The sequence below is a fragment of the Kluyveromyces marxianus genome, chromosome 1 (genome assembly GCF_001417885.1).
Source record: "Kluyveromyces marxianus DMKU3-1042 DNA, complete genome, chromosome 1".
Taxonomy (NCBI): domain Eukaryota; kingdom Fungi; phylum Ascomycota; class Saccharomycetes; order Saccharomycetales; family Saccharomycetaceae; genus Kluyveromyces; species Kluyveromyces marxianus.
In genome coordinates, this window is record NC_036025.1 from 733248 (window position 1) to 751660 (window position 18413).

General features: G+C 42.8%; 11 protein-coding genes and 1 non-coding gene across 12 annotated transcripts; 8 read left to right on the top strand and 4 right to left on the bottom strand.

The window, feature by feature from the left end:
- Positions 1 to 140: 140 nt before the first annotated feature.
- Positions 141 to 1508, bottom strand: LAS1 (rRNA-processing protein LAS1; the record flags this gene model as incomplete). Its single annotated transcript, XM_022820507.1, has 1 exon — positions 141 to 1508. One exon carries the CDS (start codon positions 1506 to 1508, stop codon positions 141 to 143), a length of 1368 nt encoding a protein of 455 aa, XP_022673883.1.
- A 456-nt stretch (positions 1509 to 1964) lies between these two features.
- Positions 1965 to 3929, top strand: OAF3 (Oaf3p; the record flags this gene model as incomplete). The annotated part of the gene is made up of 1 exon (XM_022820518.1): positions 1965 to 3929. One exon carries the CDS (start codon positions 1965 to 1967, stop codon positions 3927 to 3929), a length of 1965 nt encoding a protein of 654 aa, XP_022673884.1.
- Positions 3930 to 4159: 230 nt separating this feature from the next.
- Positions 4160 to 5758, bottom strand: DAS1 (SCF ubiquitin ligase complex subunit DAS1; the record flags this gene model as incomplete). The annotated part of the gene is made up of 1 exon (XM_022820529.1): positions 4160 to 5758. One exon carries the CDS (start codon positions 5756 to 5758, stop codon positions 4160 to 4162), a length of 1599 nt encoding a protein of 532 aa, XP_022673885.1.
- A 772-nt stretch (positions 5759 to 6530) lies between these two features.
- KLMA_R105 lies at positions 6531 to 6830 on the top strand. Its single transcript has 2 exons — positions 6531 to 6569; positions 6781 to 6830. It is a non-coding gene; the product is annotated as a tRNA-Leu (tRNA).
- Positions 6831 to 7030: 200 nt separating this feature from the next.
- Positions 7031 to 7591, bottom strand: PAM17 (Pam17p; the record flags this gene model as incomplete). Its single annotated transcript, XM_022820540.1, has 1 exon — positions 7031 to 7591. The coding sequence occupies one exon, from the start codon at positions 7589 to 7591 to the stop codon at positions 7031 to 7033; it is 561 nt and encodes a 186-aa protein (XP_022673886.1).
- A 537-nt stretch (positions 7592 to 8128) lies between these two features.
- KLMA_10366 (uncharacterized protein) lies at positions 8129 to 9052 on the top strand (the record flags this gene model as incomplete). Its single annotated transcript, XM_022820551.1, has 1 exon — positions 8129 to 9052. One exon carries the CDS (start codon positions 8129 to 8131, stop codon positions 9050 to 9052), a length of 924 nt encoding a protein of 307 aa, XP_022673887.1.
- A 26-nt stretch (positions 9053 to 9078) lies between these two features.
- Positions 9079 to 9636, bottom strand: KLMA_10367 (uncharacterized protein; the record flags this gene model as incomplete). Its single annotated transcript, XM_022820562.1, has 1 exon — positions 9079 to 9636. One exon carries the CDS (start codon positions 9634 to 9636, stop codon positions 9079 to 9081), a length of 558 nt encoding a protein of 185 aa, XP_022673888.1.
- Positions 9637 to 10689: 1053 nt separating this feature from the next.
- RIM1 (Rim1p) lies at positions 10690 to 11088 on the top strand (the record flags this gene model as incomplete). The annotated part of the gene is made up of 1 exon (XM_022820573.1): positions 10690 to 11088. The coding sequence occupies one exon, from the start codon at positions 10690 to 10692 to the stop codon at positions 11086 to 11088; it is 399 nt and encodes a 132-aa protein (XP_022673889.1).
- A 413-nt stretch (positions 11089 to 11501) lies between these two features.
- Positions 11502 to 11855, top strand: GON7 (chromatin DNA-binding EKC/KEOPS complex subunit GON7; the record flags this gene model as incomplete). Its single annotated transcript, XM_022820585.1, has 1 exon — positions 11502 to 11855. One exon carries the CDS (start codon positions 11502 to 11504, stop codon positions 11853 to 11855), a length of 354 nt encoding a protein of 117 aa, XP_022673890.1.
- A 228-nt stretch (positions 11856 to 12083) lies between these two features.
- FEN2 (Fen2p) lies at positions 12084 to 13400 on the top strand (the record flags this gene model as incomplete). Its single annotated transcript, XM_022820596.1, has 1 exon — positions 12084 to 13400. One exon carries the CDS (start codon positions 12084 to 12086, stop codon positions 13398 to 13400), a length of 1317 nt encoding a protein of 438 aa, XP_022673891.1.
- Positions 13401 to 14030: 630 nt separating this feature from the next.
- On the top strand, positions 14031 to 15260 carry MNN11 (alpha-1,6-mannosyltransferase; the record flags this gene model as incomplete). The annotated part of the gene is made up of 1 exon (XM_022820607.1): positions 14031 to 15260. One exon carries the CDS (start codon positions 14031 to 14033, stop codon positions 15258 to 15260), a length of 1230 nt encoding a protein of 409 aa, XP_022673892.1.
- Positions 15261 to 15959: 699 nt separating this feature from the next.
- Positions 15960 to 18413, top strand: RBH1 (Rbh1p; the record flags this gene model as incomplete). Its single annotated transcript, XM_022820618.1, has 1 exon — positions 15960 to 18413. The coding sequence occupies one exon, from the start codon at positions 15960 to 15962 to the stop codon at positions 18411 to 18413; it is 2454 nt and encodes an 817-aa protein (XP_022673893.1).

The following is an 18413-nucleotide window of genomic DNA, read 5'->3' on the forward strand; positions in this document are numbered from 1 at the left end:
TTGAGACCTTCCTAGGATGTCTGATCTTTATATGTTTTCCTCCATTTCGCTGGTGAGCTTTTGTAGATTGTAGATTGTAGGTTGTTCTTGGTTAAAAAATTATGTTATAAAAGTGTGGTAAGTAACTAACTACATGCAGACTAGATAACGCCAAACGGTTTTGGTTCCCAGTCCGGTGCCTCTTGCCAGTTGGTTATGTTTTTCGACTCTTGCTTTACCCTTTTGAACTGCGACTTGAGATTCTGCAAGTCTTGTAGGATGTCGAGTGCCGGCGAGTCCTCTGGAACGGGCTCCGCTGTTGACGACGATGATGGTCTCTTGCGAGTGTTGAACAGCTCTAGCTCAACGTCTCTCACTCCGTGAGCTGCAATGCGGTCCATTACCCTTTTCGCATCGAGCTCACTGCTCTTCTTCTTTTTCCGGCTGTAACTGTTGCTGTCCCCGGACAAGAGCTGTTGTAGTATGTATATCACCAAATAGTTATCGTATTTCTCCACCAAGCTGCCAAACGAACCGTTGCTTAGCAGCTTTCGGCCGTCTATCAAGGAGCAGTATCTCTTTAGGAATTTCAAGAGCTTCTTGTAGTTGGTGAACCGATCTCCAATGCTGGTCTCTTCGTTTTTGATCTTCTTGTCGTAGTTGTCGATCAACCACTCCATGCCCCTCACTTCAAATGTTTCCAATGAATTTAAGCATATCTCCAATAAGGTTTCGTCACAATGTAGCGTTATGAACTCCACGAACGTGTCCTTGTTGTCCTGCTTCCACATTGTCTTTAGTTGCGACAACCAATCCGACAGTAGAACTAGTTCACGGTCTTGTGACAAGTCCTGCTCACCAAACGCTGACCTTGTAATCCCCAAACGTTTCCATAAATACTCCCTTTCTCTTAGTGGCTTCTTGAGGTCCAAATATTCTTTGAACAACGCTTTCAACCTAGCAATTTGTTCCTCTTTTTCTCTCTTCTTTTGCGAGTCTTGGTTGCCCTCTGGATCTTCTTCATCTTCCGGATCCTCATCGTCCTCATCCTCCCATTCATCGTTATTCCAGTAGTTGTCCCAAGTCCACTGTATCGCCTCTTTGCAGCACAACCGAAGCATCTCAAGACTAGGCAATTCCCTTTCATGCGTGCTCAAATGACGTAGTTCCACAAACCAACTCGGTAGTCCAATATTCTCCGCTAGCTTATGCAATGGAATCGCAAATTGACCCTGCTGGACAGGATCCAACATCCCGTTTACAAATCTGATGAGAACCATACAGTAGTTCCATTTTAGATTCTCCACATCTCGGTCATTACTATCCTCTTCGTCTTCCACATCATCGTTCAGTTGACATTGCATCAACCTCACAGTGTACTCTATAATATGCGGAAGATATGGTCCTCTTGTAAGATAAGCATCAATACGCTGAATTGCACGTTTTTTGGACGCCACTGTAGCATCTACAAAGAGCCACTGCTTCAATTGCTCGAGCTCCGATCTCGACTTCCACGGCGTTATTCTCATTAAGAAGATGAAACAAAAAGACAAAATTAAAATAAAAGGATTATGGAACAGCTGTATTATACCCCTTGCTTCCCGTAACCTTTCCCTCTTATGAATAACAGTGATTTGCACACGTATTTCGCACTTTCTATCCTCTATAAACGCATCTCATCGTCTATCATTCTTGGAACTCATCGCATACTCGGATTTTTTTTTTTCTTCTTTCTTTCCTATATTGAAAAACTGGCAACCTTTAAAAAGATCATCACCTTTACATAACAACATCACCAGAGCAATAGAAGATAATGGCCTAAAGGATCATTATAGAGGGATAGCTGAGTCATATGCACCACTTTTAGGCGAACCCCTTGATTAAGATTGGGTATTCTCCTTTTTTTTTTTTTCCATTGGTTTACTACTTGATACACGTCATATACAGCAATTAGTCTACTTCAGATACACCCTAAATCTAACAAAATGCTACCATCAGTAACAGTTCGAAAGAGATACAGACCAACGTTAGTCTGCTTAAATTGTAGGCGCCGGAAAACAAAATGTGATAGAGAAAAGCCGGCCTGTGGGAACTGTGTAAAGATCGGCGAGACTTGCTTTTATTCTGAACATGCTGAAGAAAATGCAGTAAAGAAGGTTAAATACACATACGTGGAAGATCTGGGATTACCTGAAATTATAAATATGACGCCAAGAGGGTTTAAGATTTCTGTGAAAAGATCGGCAGCGTGGTTTAATGGATTGTTTTCGGATATTGCTGTTATTGAGAGGGACCCTTACCTTACTATTACCGATGAAGTGGTTGACATTTTGTTTGAAACTATGCGTAACACTTTTGATCGTAGAAAACAGGATTACGTGTTAACGCTCCCCAACTCTCTAAAGATTATCACAACGTATAATTCGAAGCCACAGCCGTCGGAGGAAATGTTGTTTCACCAGATTGCGAAGGAGTTTTCCGCAATACGATCTGCTCCAGTGGAAGACATATACATCCCTGATCAAAAAGAGTTTTGGACTCGTTATTACCCACATTTTACGGGCATGATACATCCGCTTCTTCCAATTTTCGACTTAGAAGAGCTTAAGAGTCTAATACAGAAGTTTTTCGATCATCAGACCAAAGAACCGGGTGTGCTTAATGAAAAGGCACACGAGTCCACAATTCTTATGACAATATATCTAATAGTGAACCTCTACCTTATGGAGTTTGATTCTCGCAATATGACAATACAGAAGAATATAAATTTAATTAAGGGCAAGATTATGAATTATAAGTGGTTCCAAAAGACGACGCTATTCCAGATTAGGACTTTTCTTCTTTTACGGTTCCACAACTGGTGTTCTTACCACGATAACGATGGAAGCAGAACCAACGCAAATGATGGATTGATGGGACTTATAATGGGACATTGTAACTCACTTGGAACAACGTGGCAGCTCTGGACCAATATAGATAAACCAGAGTTCCGAATTATCTGGGCAGCTGCGTTACATTGGGACAGAAAACTAGCACTCTTGACAGGTTCTGATCCGCTAAATACTAGAACGATGAAAGTACCTGAGTTACCAGATGATTACTTAGTTATAAAATTCTTAAAGTGCTGTATCGATGATCCTAACAAATTGGACTATACACTTGCCATGGACACACTAGGCCGCCTCACGTTCGAAAAGGAGCACAGGCTATTACAATGGGAGTTACGGATAGTTGTTCTTATGGCAAAACTCTCATTGCACCATGGGAAATTAAACCATTCTAACACTGGAATAATAGCCATCATTAGGGTTATCGAAGAACTAATAACAATATGGAACGAGTACTTTGAAACGCCTCTTTTACCAATATCATATTCGAGGAGAATAGTAGAGTTATCTATGAACAAGGCCCTAGTAATTTTGCCTGCAATTATACTAAGAGTTCAGGACCCACACAAACACGAGGTCATCCAGCTAATGAACAAATTGTCCACCACCTACTTCAATGAATTCCCACGCTTTTATCACGTTTTCAAGCGTTTGTTCATCTACAAGCTAACGTTCAATTTGGTAAGCAGGCAAGACTCTTTAAACCATCTCATTATGATTTTGAAACACGAAAGACCTGAGGTTCTAGAAAAGATGGGGATATTCAAAGACCACGCCGATATGACAGACGAAGATCTGATAAAGGCATGGAACAACAAGTACCGTCATGTTGAAACACCATGTCACTTTAAAGTTGATATAAAGTGCAAGGAGTATCAGTCAAATTTATACTCTTCTAGTTACCAAAATACGATTGAAAAATTGGAGAAAACTCACACAGTTAAATCTGATACCATCGATGTTGCACAATTCTTGCAACAAGTTTTCGACCTGACGGAATTTGACAGATTTTATGATATTGATATTGATGCCTTCCCCAAATTTGAAAATGTGCTATATTAAGAAACCACACGTTTCATTTCCTTCTATTCTTATTTTTTTTTTTGGTTTTAATTTCCTCTGGTATATATTTACGTCGTGGTGGTGGTTGTAGTAACAAGACATGATGATTGCCTTTAGTTTCTGTTCTATCCGAAAGAAAAAAAAAAGTAAAATAATGTATCTTAATTTGTATTTGTATTTATATTTTTTTATTGCTTCTTCCCCTTCTTGTTCTCTTAATAACGTTCGATTCAACAGTTCTTCATGTTAGTTTGGTATCCATTGTTGAAAAACACGGGAACTGGGAAACGAGTACCATCCTCACTGAGAATGATCGATGGGATATCATTTAGCGTTAAGTATCTCAATTTCTTTAAATTGGATAGTATAGTAGTATATGTCTTTTTATTGTGATGTACCATTGCGTGACAGCACTCTATAACATCTGATTCTGTGATGGGTTCAAAGGGAGTAGTATTCCGATGCATTGATTTGTAATGTCTATTACATTCATTAATTTTCGTAACAAAATCTGCGAGATTCATTGGCTGAGTACGCACAGAGGGGTATGTGTCAAATGCTTTCGAGTAAGGTAAAAGAGACAAGTATTTCATCATGGTAAAAATATCCTTTGCGATTAAATCGCTCAAGTCTCTAATAACCATATCTTTGCTAGAATTGAAGAATTTGCCGTACAATATATCTTGGAACACATGGTTGCATTGGTCGCAATGGCAATTCTGGATAAACTTGAACCTAGATTCCTCGATAGAGATGATTTGCTGGTCGATATTTTCGAATCTTATATCTAGGAATTGCAAATCCCTACAGTTCAACAAGATAGCCAGGAAAACGTCTGTTGAAACAGGGTGAGGAGTGAAATCATGCAAGAAGTCCGTCTTCAATCTCTTCAGGTTCTTTAAGCGCTTGAATAGCTCGATGAGTACGGCAGGGTTCTGTCTCATCGAAATCAACGACAAGTCCCTAATTTCCACAAACTCGTAAAACTCAACCAAGATCTCCAATTCACGCTTGTTCAAAGACTCGTTCCACGAGATGATTGTCAAGACGTGCAACGTCCTCACGTCAAATATGTCCGACAACTTAGTCAACAAGGGCTCTCTACGTACAGTTTTCAACTGGTCCGGAGGATAGTATTCCGTCCGCCAGTGAAGCTTCAAGTCGTAAATCTGAAGCTTGAATTCCAACGGATACACGTTATTGAACAACTGAATCGGATCCATGAAAAGCGTCATGTGCGACAAGTTCGTAGATATGCGCTGCTTTAAATATTTCGCCAAGCTGGGCAAGTAGGACCTGGGTACCTCGCGTTCGGGCATCGAATTTGGAGGCGCAGTGTCCAAACTCGTCACGTTCCTCGACGACTGGATCCCATTTGCGATAATATCGTTACAATCCGGATCAGTAACATTTTCCAATCGCACGAGAGACCGAGAATAACTACACAATAGCCTCAAAACCTCCGCCTGCTTCTCCTTATCCAAGTCCCAATTAATCCTTATCCACTGTACAGAGTTCAACAAGTCCTGGTTGCTCGAAAGCGTCCTTATCAACAAGTCTAGCTTAGAGTTAGCAACCCCACGCGACCAGCATTCAGCCTCGTTCGATGGAATGTACAAATACGTCCAGTTGATCGCAAGATTGAACGCATCGCTCTCGACCACGTTCGAGTCGTTTAAATAAATCCTCCGATATAAAACGTTCAGCGCAAGCTTAGAAATCCGTTTGTTCACCAAACACACGTTCAAACGGTCCCTCTGCGGTAAATGCGTAATTATCTCCTTCACAAGCTCATCTGGAAGCCTCTCGATCGGAAACACTCCATTCATTGTACCGCCCTTTTTTTTGTCCTTCTTTACTTTCTATTACTTCCCAAGCCTTAAAACAGCAAAAAAATACCCTTTACCTACCGATAGATCCTTAGTTATAAGGTTCTGGAGTAGCGTAGATACAAGGCATGCACACAGAAGCTCTATGAATACAGAATGTGGTGCTGTTGTAGGGACAAAACCTTCTTTTCCTGTGACAAGAAGGGTTGAATTTCGTAATTCATTCTTTTTTTTTTAATATTTGATATTTGATATTTAAATTTACTAATATGCACCAATTTGACAATTTGGCAAATTTCCGATGGGAACGCTTGGATTCAGGAATGGATTCGCAATTTCGGGATTAAGTTGCTGACCCCACTGTTGGATTCGCGAGAGTAAAAAAAAAAAAAAAATTAAACTCAAAATTTTTTAGGAAACTGGGCACGTGACATTATCGTGGTGTACGGGGTATTAGAAGGGTGGGTCCCTCTGACGTCTGGGCTGGTGTTGGGCTGGGCTTTGGCGCTAGTGACAGCAAAGGACAAACAAAACGCAATTGGCAGACAGCAAAAGCGCTAGAGATAAGGAAGAAGGGAGTATGGGCCGTTTTGCGGTGGTCTTAAGGGCTCCCGAGGGGTCGCAAAAGGTTGCCCGAGCACGTACCATTTCTAGGGGATGTGTTTGGATAGCATTTGCTATGTGGGTTATCAGGAAACGACGGTGTAGACGCTGGAAAGCGTCCTTTGGGACTACTTCGAACGATTAACACTCATTACTAACCAAATGGGAATGGGTGTGTGGCCGAGTGGTTAAGGCGCCTGCTTCAGGTAAATGTGTGTGTGTTTGTGGGGAATCTGTAACAGGGCGGGAACGGTTTCTACTGGAAAAGCAATTTCAGGGGACTGCGCGCTTATGCAAGAGAAAAGCCAGTACAAAAGTTCAGGTTTGCTTGGCGGCTAGCGCCTTGGGAACGTGAAAAAACCAAGGTGCAGCTCCAAGGGTGTACGGATGTTCCGAAACACGCACATTACCCGGAACATGCAGGTCTGTTAATGTTAACAGGCGCGAGTTCGAACCTCGCCGCATCCAAATAATTTTTTTCCTTTCCCCCTCCCCAAGGAATCACCTGACTTGAAAATATCGCTCGATTTAAAATACGTTTTAGATAGAATGTTTTACACAGGTCCATATGCGAGCGACGGTGAGTAGTAGTACTAGTAGGTAGGCTCACGACTCGCATGCTATTGGGGGTTATATACAATGTGAATTGCCTGCTTGGCAGCGGAAAATTCACAAAAACTCACTGGCCTTTCTCTTGTACGAATGACAGTCTCTTAGCCATTGTCTGTACTGCTGTATCGAGTTGATCTTCTCCCCGTAGTAATCTGGCACAGGATTGCTGAACGACTGCGACTGTGGGTTGACCCTGTTCTTCTGGATCTTCGCCAAAAAAGCCAACTGCTTCTGCTGGTACTGCGCAAGCTTGCTTCCAGAAGTTACCTTGAACAGCGCAGACCCAAAGATAGGCCCCAAAAGCCACCCGACACCAGCAAAACCAATCATACCCACGCTGATCGTCATTAGCGGATCAAACCCTAAAATAGTCTGCGTAGGATCAATCTCCAAGGTAGAAAAGTAGAACCACGACCCGTTCACAAACACAATCGCAGTGAGCACCGAAGAAACGGTGTTGTAAACACGCTCCTTCTTACGAAGCTGGAAAAACTCAGGCCATGTCATCTTATTTAGCGACCCAGTGCTATTAAATCTCACTTTCGTGGCCCTTTTCACCATCGAACTTGCGTTCAACCCAACCATACGGTTTGGTAAGTTCAATCCTAGTCTCAACATTGCTATTGCTATTCTTATTCTTATTCTTACTCTTATTCAATATCCGATTCCGAATTCTACTCCTACTCCTAGATAAATACTACACAGACTAGTCCAAGTATCACTCAACCTTTAAGTAGAACTCTAATTGCACTTGCACTTGCACCTAATTAACATAATTAATTGGTAGAATAATCCATTACCGGAATGCTCGCTAGCAGCTTTCGGGAACTTTTTTTTTTTTTTTTTTTTTCTTTCCTTCCTTTCTGTTGGAGCTAATAGTACGATATACGATGGCCGGGTAACACCAGCAACCATACTGGCGAATCTGAAAAATTGTGCCAATTGGGAAAAACATCACATCACATCACATCACATCAATTGGGTATTACCATTTTGGCTTGGCTTTAGCTTGAAAATTGGAAAGGCCGAGGACTTGGACCCTGTATTCATTATATACGTATCGTTATCTTTTAGCTGCCTAGTAGTACTTGGAATAAGCAAAGGGAAGGACAGTGTGTGTTTTTTTTATTATTATTTTATTCTTCTTCTCTGACTATGGATCTACAAAGCATAGTTCAGACTTATCTAAAGTCTTTAGAAGAGTTCAGCCGTGTTGGGTCAGATGACGTTGAATTGACGCGAATTGCGATCATTGAGTTGTCGAGGGCGCAGGATCTGGCGTGGAAACTGGAAAAACACGCACAGCTGGCGGGCCAGGCTGCAACGGAGGATCTACCTTTGCCCGAGGTTCACGGCGATATAGTAGAGACTCTTTCGTGTGTTATAACGGACGACAACATCAACGAGGTGTCGTTGGCGGGCGAGATCGCGATCCGGGACGTCAATTGGGGGGTCCAGGGCGGGGCCAGCCGGGGCGATTTGTACGTGAGCTTCTCGAACGTGAATGCGTTGCAGGTGAACGAGCGGGTGCTCGAGAAGGTGCATCACGTGACCGGGAATGTGTACAAGTTGAACAGTGCGGTGGACTGGAGCGCGAGGGACGTACGGGAGACGTCGAGCCTTGTGGCAGCGTACCGGGTCACGAACTTGCCGCAGGTGCAGTGTCCTATTCTTGTGACGCCCGTTTGGCAGTTCAAGGAAACGGAAACGATATCGATGGTGAACTTGAGACCGCTGATTAGTGTCAACTATACGCTGCTAAAAGTACATATAAACATAGGGACGGATGCGCACGATATTTTGTCGAGGCCAGCGGGGTTCTATAACAAGCTTGAGGGGACGATCCAGTGGGATCTTCCCAGTCTCGAGGAGGACATGATTTTGATCTTGAGGTACAAGGGTGGGAAAACGTCGTCGGTGACGACGGGATCGTTGAAGCAACCGGAAGTGTGCGTTGACTTTACTGCGTCGCAGCTCTTGACTCAGGTCAAGCTGGAGTACGGCCGCACGCCCAGCTGCGGCACCAACTTGCCGCTAAACCAAATGACCATCTCTGGGAACTATAAAGCGCAGTGTTGAGTAGTAATAATTTCTCTTCTGTTTTTCTAGATAAGCACGCTGGGCAATCTGTACTTGTTGTTCTTTCGGGTAGCAGCCCTGCCACCACCACTACTAATACCAGTACTACTACTACTACCACTATTACTACCACCTGGCCCCCCAACACTCGACCGTGGAAGCAATGGGAGCATTTCAACCACAAGTTTGCGCACCAACTCTAACTGGTACTCCGTCAAACACACAAATTTCTCGGAAAGGTAAGGAACAACAAGACACACCCGGCTCCCGCCCTCGCTATCACCATCATCATAATAATCTTCTTCATCTTCCACTGAAACAATATCGGGAGTCTGCATTCGTACTGCAACCGTATGCGAACTCATCCACCTGTCGATCCGGCGTATTGGATCTTCTTGTTCATGCTCATACTCCCATTGCTCATCGTCGTCGCTACTTGAACTCAAGACCAACGGATCGTTTACCACATGGTACTCAGCAATATCGACGTTATAGTCCATCCATGCTTCGTCAGACAACACCTCTTCGCTTCTAGCACTTGTGCGAGCAATCTGCTTGCTTACTCTTCTGACACCAAAGGACATGCTGTATTGAGAATTACTGCGTATATATAGGGGTATATATAGGGGTATATATGGGTATATATATATATATATGGATAATGAGTGCCCAGTCGATATCTACCTTGTCTGTCTATCATCTGTCTATCTCTCTAGTGTGAAGAAGACTCACTGACGCTCCAAGGGGAGTTGTTTCGCGATGTCTCAAGCCAGACGACGTGTCCGGGTAATGAAGATGGGTGGTTAAATTTTTGTCCCAGACGGAGTCACGTGACTGGAAATTCAAAACGTTCAACAGTTTAGCATATTACCCGGATACCTATGTGTAATCACTGGATACGATTGGTCCACGTGACTCGTATATGATGTCTGGTCGGGTCAGCTGGTCGATTGGCTGGTCGATTGACTGGGACTCCTCCCCCCAGCGCACAAGCTTGTGCCCTGGGAGGGGCGGATTGCATGACGGAAAAACGTGAGTCAAGTACATGCCTCAAAAACATGCGTTTTTACCCCATGTTGTCAGCTCAACTCACCGGTCAAGGGAACGGCCGCCTTGGACGTTACACTCCCAAGGTATCAAGCCAGCGCCTCAAGCATACAGCATAGTCCCAAACTGGCGTCGCCATTGCCAGTGCCAGTGACACTTCACGGTCGAGTGTGAGAGAGAGAGAGAGAGAGAGCCCAGAGTCTCCGGGTAACCCCTACACATCACGTGTACACAAGAGAAGCAGTGAAACAGAGAAAACGCGTTTCTCGATAGCACAAGAAAGAGCACATACACACATATATATCTAGATACACGGCCCCCCTCCCCCGTTTCATTCGTCTCATACACGGCTATATCCAGATACACGCGTATCTCAGCCCCAACCAGTTTCTCACAGTCTCCTGACTCCCTTCTCTCTGCTCAACTCCGCGCGTTCCCGTCCTTTTCCCATAATCGGCACTATATAATATAATATATATATATATATATATATAAACAGCCAACCGTTTTGAAAGTTAACAAAGAGTAACACTCTTTTGAGAGATTAGAAACAGAAGAAAGAACAACAAAAAGAAGGCCAATTCCACGCAATGTTCAGACTAGTCCAACGTCGTGCCTTTTCAGCCACTGCTCGCGCAAATGACTTCGCCAAGATGTCCGTTATCGGTCGTATTGGTTCCGATTACCAAGAACTTACCTCCAGCAATGACACACAGTACCTGAAGTACTCAATTGCTTGCCAGCCAAGAAAGGACGGTAACACCAACTGGTTCAACGTGACTGTGTTCAACCCACACCACATCAACTTCATGACGCAGTACGTCAAAAAGGGTGCTCTTGTGTACGTTGAGTGCGATGCCTCGAACTTTACTTTCGAGAGAGAAGACGGTTCCAAGGGCCATTCGTTGAGTTTGGTGCAAAGGGAGATCAACTTGTTGAAGAACCCAAGAACTGCTGAAACTGAAGGCGAAGGCGAAGCCTCTGCTTAGTCGAGGGTTTGACTATTATTTTAACCTTACTTTACTTTATTTTTTTTTTCCTCCCCTAGTGTGTTTTCTAACTAAACCAAACAAACCCAATATATACGTATATCGAAGAGCCATTGTACTATTTTAGAGCTATAATATTAATTTAATATCATCCCTTCTTCATTTGCCAGCTGGGGTTTCCCCGAAGTGGCCCGTCTTTCGCGCGTCCTTTTCATGCGATGAGCTGTACTTTACCAGCTTAGTTCTGCTGCGCATTCGTGTAAAAGTAAATATATATGAAATCCAGATAGATATTTCAAGTCCTACCTACTATGGTGGTTGTATCGATGTGCAAAATAGCACACAGAGAGAGGCCCTAGCATCGTCACGAAACAAGCCCCAATATACCTGTATAAACGGCCCACCCATCCACTATGTCGCTGCTTCCAAATGCTACCTATACGGGGCCCAAGGCCTCGCACGATTTCAAAGTCGATGCCTCCAATCCTAGATACCTAACAACCGAGGGAAGAACGACCGGTGCTTCGGACTACGTGTTGAAACAGGGCCACCAGGACGTGGACAAGCCAAGCGAACCAAAGAAAATCGACCCCAATGGCACCGAATACACACCTTTGTCGATGCTTCGGATGCATCTAACGGGGATTCAAGACGATATAAACGAGTACTTGACTGAGAAGATCAATCATGTGAAAAAACCTCGAAACCTCAAGCAAGAACAAGAACAAGAGATCAACGCTCTTCTAGACGGATCTGAAGATGCGTGATCAACAACGGTGCGACTTCCGTTCCGTTATGTATTTACGTTCACATTTACATATATATATGTATATTTGCTGACCATTATAAAATGTGTGACAGTTTGAAATAATAATTGTTTTATACGAGATTTGCAAGCGATGACGTTGTAATCTATTCACCACAAATAGAGCACCGGAAAGGGTCTTGGTACAGCTATCCAGGGATCCAAGAGCCAGCTCCACTCGTATCGCTTCATGAGAAAACTCTTTAAGGTCGATTTGACCGTTCTTTCGTTCGTTTGCCTGCAATATTGGATCAACTATGTGGACAGAATTGGGTTTACCAATGCATACGTGTCTGGTATGAAGACAGACATCGGGTTCAAATCTAACCAGTTCAATGTAGCAAACACATGCTTCACGGTGGGGTACTTGTTGGGTATGATCCCGCACAATCTAATCCTTTTAAGAATTAAGCCCAAGATCTGGTTGAGTTTCTGTACTCTTGTGTGGGGAATTTTAACTTTGTCGATGTGCGGCATCCATTCGGTATGGCAATGCTATGTGATACGGTTCTTCCAGGCTTGGTTCGAGAGTTGTACGTTTAGTGGTACGCAGTTGATCCTTGGGTCGTGGTACACTCCGTCTCAACTTCCAATAAGAACGGCCATCTTCACGTCGAGTGGGTTGTTGGGTGCAATGACTAGTGGGTTCTTGCAAGTGGCCATTCACGACTCATTAGCGGGCAAAAATGGCATGCCTGGCTGGAAATGGCTTTTCATCATTGACGGGCTTATCACCATCCCTATTGCGTTGTACGGTCTGTTGTTCTTCCCAGAACCAGATGCCGATTCCCGCGAAGTTACGCACAAAAATTCATGGATCCTAACAGGGAAACACAAACAGCAGATCGACAGCCTGGACTGGTCGATATTCAAGAGAGTTTGCGGGAGATGGCATTGGTGGCTGTTCTCCTTCGTATGGGTGCTAGGTGGTGAGAACATCTCGTTCGCATCGAATTCCACATTTAACATATGGCTTGACACCCAGGGTTACTCGCTAGCCGACAGAAACAGACTTCCTGTAGCTATATACGCTGTGGGGATAGTCTCGACAATATCCGCATCGTTATATGTGCACAAGTACTCCCACTTCGCCAAGCACTGGCACGTTGCCATTTTCATCAGCGTCGCAATGTTCATTGTCTCGCTATTGATGTTGACGAACCCATTGAACCCCAGATACGTTTTCGCGGCCCAATACCTTGGTGGTATTTCCTACACTGGACAGACGTTGTTCTTTGCCTGGTGTAACGTCGTATGTCGCGGTGACCTTCAAGAAAGAGCCATAGTTCTCGCATCCATGAACATGTTCTCTGGTGCGGTCAACGCATGGTGGTCGCTACTCTTCTACTCCACCTCAATGGCTCCAAAGTTCACTAAAGGATGCTACGCATTGATGGCTACCTCAATCAGTAGCGGGATCGTCTCCCTGTATATTCATTACCTACAAAGAAGGGACACTTTAGACGTATCCAAATATTCTGATCCAGAAGAGCAGATCAAAGAATGAAACACACAAACTCTCCCTCCCTTTCTCTCTCTCTCTGTCTACAAATATTTGTACATACTCACACATCATTATACGATTTTTAAGACACTATATAACACTAATTGGACCCTATAGGGAACCTCAACCCCGAAATGTTTACATTTTGGTTATTTTCCTACACTGGTTTTGCAAGTTTCACAAGGAAATTCTTTTGTAACATTCAAAACGAATCTTGAAATCTTTAAAAGTTTATAACAAACTAACACATTTCATCAAATAATGAAGGCTTTTGATTAGAAAAAAGGAAGTCAACAAGAGTACCAGAGGTGTTCAAAGAAGTGCCCAACTATATTTCAGCTAGTAAATAGTTGATCAAACGGATAATTATCCTGCAATAGGCCACCAGATTGACACTTTGATCCTGTTTCTACTTTTAGGTTTAGTTCCTGAGATAGAAGCAGACTCAGCACCAGCTTCGTCGCACTATTACTTACCCTTAGTGATTTGATAGAATATTTGGTAGTAGTGGTGTATTAAGAGCAGAGTAGAGCACTTTCTCCTTTTTTTTTTGATTGGTTCTATTTGGTTCTGTTTGTTTTCTAGTTTGCGTTGATACTATTGGCACTTGTTTTGTGGCTATTCTCCAAGAAGATGCCTTTCATACCCAAGAATAAGAATAAATGGGCCAAGAGCTTCAAAATATGGACCTCTAGCGTACGATTCCATCTGCAAAAAAGAGGCAGAGTGTCGCTGTTGTTTGTGATTGCTTTGTTCCTCTTTTTGTCGTATGGGTTGAGCTCTCTGTTCTCCGGCCAAGCTCACCATCGTAGCAAGATCCCACCAGTTCATGGGCTATACAAAAGCGAGGTTGCTTCGTCTACTCCTTTGATCTTCCCTAGTGTGCAATATCATGATACTTTGAGATCGCTGGGGATCGAAAGTTTGTTCACCCTGAGAACCGATATCGATGGGAACAAGCAATATATCATGAAGCCAGACGATCCTCCAATGACCGAGGCTGAAAGGAAGGAGTTGTCAGAAAAGAACTTGAGAAAGTTCGTCAAGAGAAACTTTTACGACCACGGTAAATTGGTGTACAAGAACAGAGTCAACCACCCAGAAGTTGTCATTGTTTCTTTGATCGATTTTGAAGGCTATTCAGTGGACCATCTGGTCAAGACGGTCCAAAACAAGGTCGACTACGCACAACGTCACAACTACGGTGTTTACGTCAGATGGGCACAGGAATTTATTCCTCAGTTGCAGAAGCAAAGTGTATCAGAGTCCTACGAGTTCATAAAGCCTTTGGCCATTAGAGCAGCCATGAATGCCTTCCCATATGCTAAATACTTTTGGTTTGTTGACCAAAACGGTCTAATAATGGATCTAGACAAGTCCTTACAACAACACTTGTTGGAACCAAAGATTCTCGATGCAGCCACGCTGAAAAGCGTCCCAGTCATCGAGGGTTCTAACATTAAAACTTACAAGCACTTCGATTCAAGAAATGCCAAAATAATAATCCCAAAGACAGAAAATGGTAACTTGGACACCTCAAGTTTCGTCGTGACCCCAAGTCTACAGGGCAAAGCCTTTTTAGACTACATCAACGATCCATTGGTTAGAAACTACCCGTTCCCAAACAAGTTGTCCAGCACCATTGGTCACATGCTTGAATGGCATCCAAGTATTCTACAAAGAACCGCTCTTGTAGTGCCTAAAACCATCGCATCCTCCTATAAGCCAGCCACCTCACAAGAAGGTTCCGACAGTGTTTACTATAAGGAAGGTGATTTCGTGATAACTTTCGCTGGGTGCGAGATTTCCAAGTCCTGCGAGGCAGAATTGGCAAAGTACTACGAAAAGGTAAAGTTAGAATAGAATAGAACAGAATAAATTTGATTTGATTTGATTAGATTAGATTAGAGAGGTCTACGTCCTCCCTGCAATTTAACTCAAAACTACTCTGTTCGACTGACTGTATAGAATAAATAAACAAAAACGTACACACACTACAATAAGTTTTTCCGTTAATCGCACTCATGCATAGAGCCTATTAGAAGATTCACGTTGTGAATCCTATATTGCTGCAGGGACTCGCGAATAAATAATGTTTCGTTGCATTTAACATTCCACACGTTTTCTCTTCCTTGAAGGACGCGAAATGCATAAGAAATTCTTTGAACAAAACGCGAAATGTTTAACTTCCGCATCACAGAAAAAACTTCTCAGAGATAATGAGGGTCGTCGGTAAGCAGCAACTTCGCGGCTTGTACGCTTCTTACGCGATGGTGAAGAACCGTACTTTTGTTCATAGAAGGTTTAGCCGGTGTAGAAGGTATGCCATGATAATTTTCTTTCCCGATGTTCAACACTCTTGATTAACAGTATAACTTGCAGTATAATATTAATATAATATAACCAAGGGAGGTCAAGAGGTCCAGCAAGACATTATAGCATAGTCATAATCATCACGCTAGCTACGATTTTCTAGGAAATATATTGTTTAGTCTACTACTACGAAGCTACTCAAGCTGGCCGGCTGGTGAAGTAAACTACATTATTTGAGTTGACAATAAGATGAATTCCACAAGGAACGTGGACCAGCTTCACGACGAGCAGTATCGCGTTATTCTGCCCACGTTAAGTAGTCAATTTGAGCAAAGGGACCAGCAACATTCAAGGTTAGATCCTCGGAGTTACAGAGGCAAACATTTTAAGAAGCTTAACGCTCTAGTTCCAGTTCTGTTAAGAGCTCATCGTAATAATCTAGATGACTGGAAACATTTGTTCAGCAACCAACAGCTTAAGCAGTTTTACTCAGTACTATTGGAAGGTTTGCTGCTGGTTGTATTTGAATCTTCCAATAGTGTAGTGGGTTTGGGTTCAAATATGGAATTTTTAAAGTGCGTTTTAAGAACTTACGAGTACTTATATGCTGTGTCTAAGGAAATGCCTTCTTCTGAGCTGGACAAAGACATTGCTTCATTTCAGCAGCACTTTATGAAAAACTGGAATAAAGTGCAATCCGAAACACTTCTTTTCGACCAGGTTAGGGATCTGCTTTCACACAGCCATGATATAGTGGCTCCACCACTTTTCGACGAGAAAGATGTCATAAAAAGAGGTTACTTTAAGTTGTCATGCCAGCAGTTAAATTATGACAACTTGTGGGTGGAGCTATTCCACATGAAAAATGGCGGAGTCGCTATCTTTGAAGTCAATAGTCAGACGCTGCCATTGTGTAATATAGAGCAAACTCACGAGCTCCTGCTAAGAATGAGTAAAAGTATTGATATGGGATTCTATCACGATTCATTGTTCCAGATTGGTAGGACATTATTATTCCCTACTATTAGAGCGATGGACCTACGCATTGCCGAAGAATCCAAAAGTAAAGTTATCCTTCACACAAAAACGGGCAACAACGTTGCTCTGGTTCTAAACCCATATGATACCATAAGCTGGACGCAATATTGGAGTCCCTTAATTTCTTCTTTATGCGCCGAATTACAACAGAACAAAGTTCTTACAGATACAAAGATATCGTTACTGGGAGATCTGATTGCGAAACCCAGTGACGACTACATGGATTCAAAAGGTTCTCGAGGTCTAGGCATCAGTTTTAACAAACCGGATTCTGAAACTAACTTAAAATCAGAACTGCACAGGTCAAAACCATTGTCGCCAGATTTCCCATCTATATCGCAGATTGAATCTTTTGATTTCAAAAAACTTATGGAACTCAATGACAGCACTGATGCATCCACTGCAGGGAGCTCCATCAAATCACCCGTTGCTGCTAACCTAAAACGCGTTGAAGGTCCCTCTTCAATTCAACAACTAAGTCCTGTCATTGGATCTGATACTGTTGATATTGACAGTATAATCTCCGAAGACTCTGGAATAAGAAGTCAAACAGATAATACTTCACCTACAGTGGAAACGTCTCCAGTTTTCAGCCTCTCTGCTGAAACACACAGACCACAACTAACTAAGAGGAAGTCATCTTCTCTGTTGAGCTTATTTAAGAAAGATAAATCAAAGAACAAAAAGGAATCCACTGGTAGCTTATTATCGCTTGAAGATAAAGTAAAACCTTTATTCCGTGAATCCAGCGCAACTTCAACTCCGAACTTGTCTATGCCGGAATTATCAACTCCATCTTTACCAGCAGCTGCTACTATGGATACAAAATGTGAAATACCATCCAATATCACATTATTCAATGACTGCATCTTGCTTGACGTATCAATCAAGATCTCGTACTGGAGAAGCAATAAGTGGCAGTACATATCATCAGGCTGGGCTCAACTTCAAGTATTAAACTCGAATCAAGATAAGTATATGTTTTTGGTTCGTGATAAAAGCTCAAACGTTAAACTATGCTTAACTATAACTGACAAGTGGTCAATCTCGAGAACTACTGCCCAAGATATTCAAATTAGAATTCCTGCTACTGACGTAGTTTGCTCGGTTGTGAACCCTACACCAACTATGCTGTCGGTTAGATGTCCACAGGTGGAGAGCATATCGAACGTACTAAAGCATTGCAAAAGGAAAAACATTATCCCAACATCCACCAATCACATGTCGAGCTCTGCCACCCAATCAACTCTTCAATCCAATGAATCATCCATCCTCAGCAATGGAAAGTCAGATTCATCTTTCAGTAGATCAAGCACTGCTTCCAATGATTTATCCAGTAGCCTCTGCAACACCCAGTCTATACCGAATAGCGCAGATTATAAATCGCTACTACTCTTATCCAAAATCAAGGTTAGACTACACAAGTACGATGAACAATACGGGTGGAAGATGTGCAAGACTGGCCTCCTGAATGTCTACTCCCGAGAATATAATGGATCTTTAGTGGGCTGTAAATTTGAAATTGATGAATCGGAATCAATTATCTCTTCATTTATTGACCTCAAGAGAATTGGGCGCACAGGGATCGCAGCTGGCGAAAACTTATTCGAGTTTAAAAACCAATCCACGGCAGATGAAACTTACAACCTACTATGTGCCCTGTAG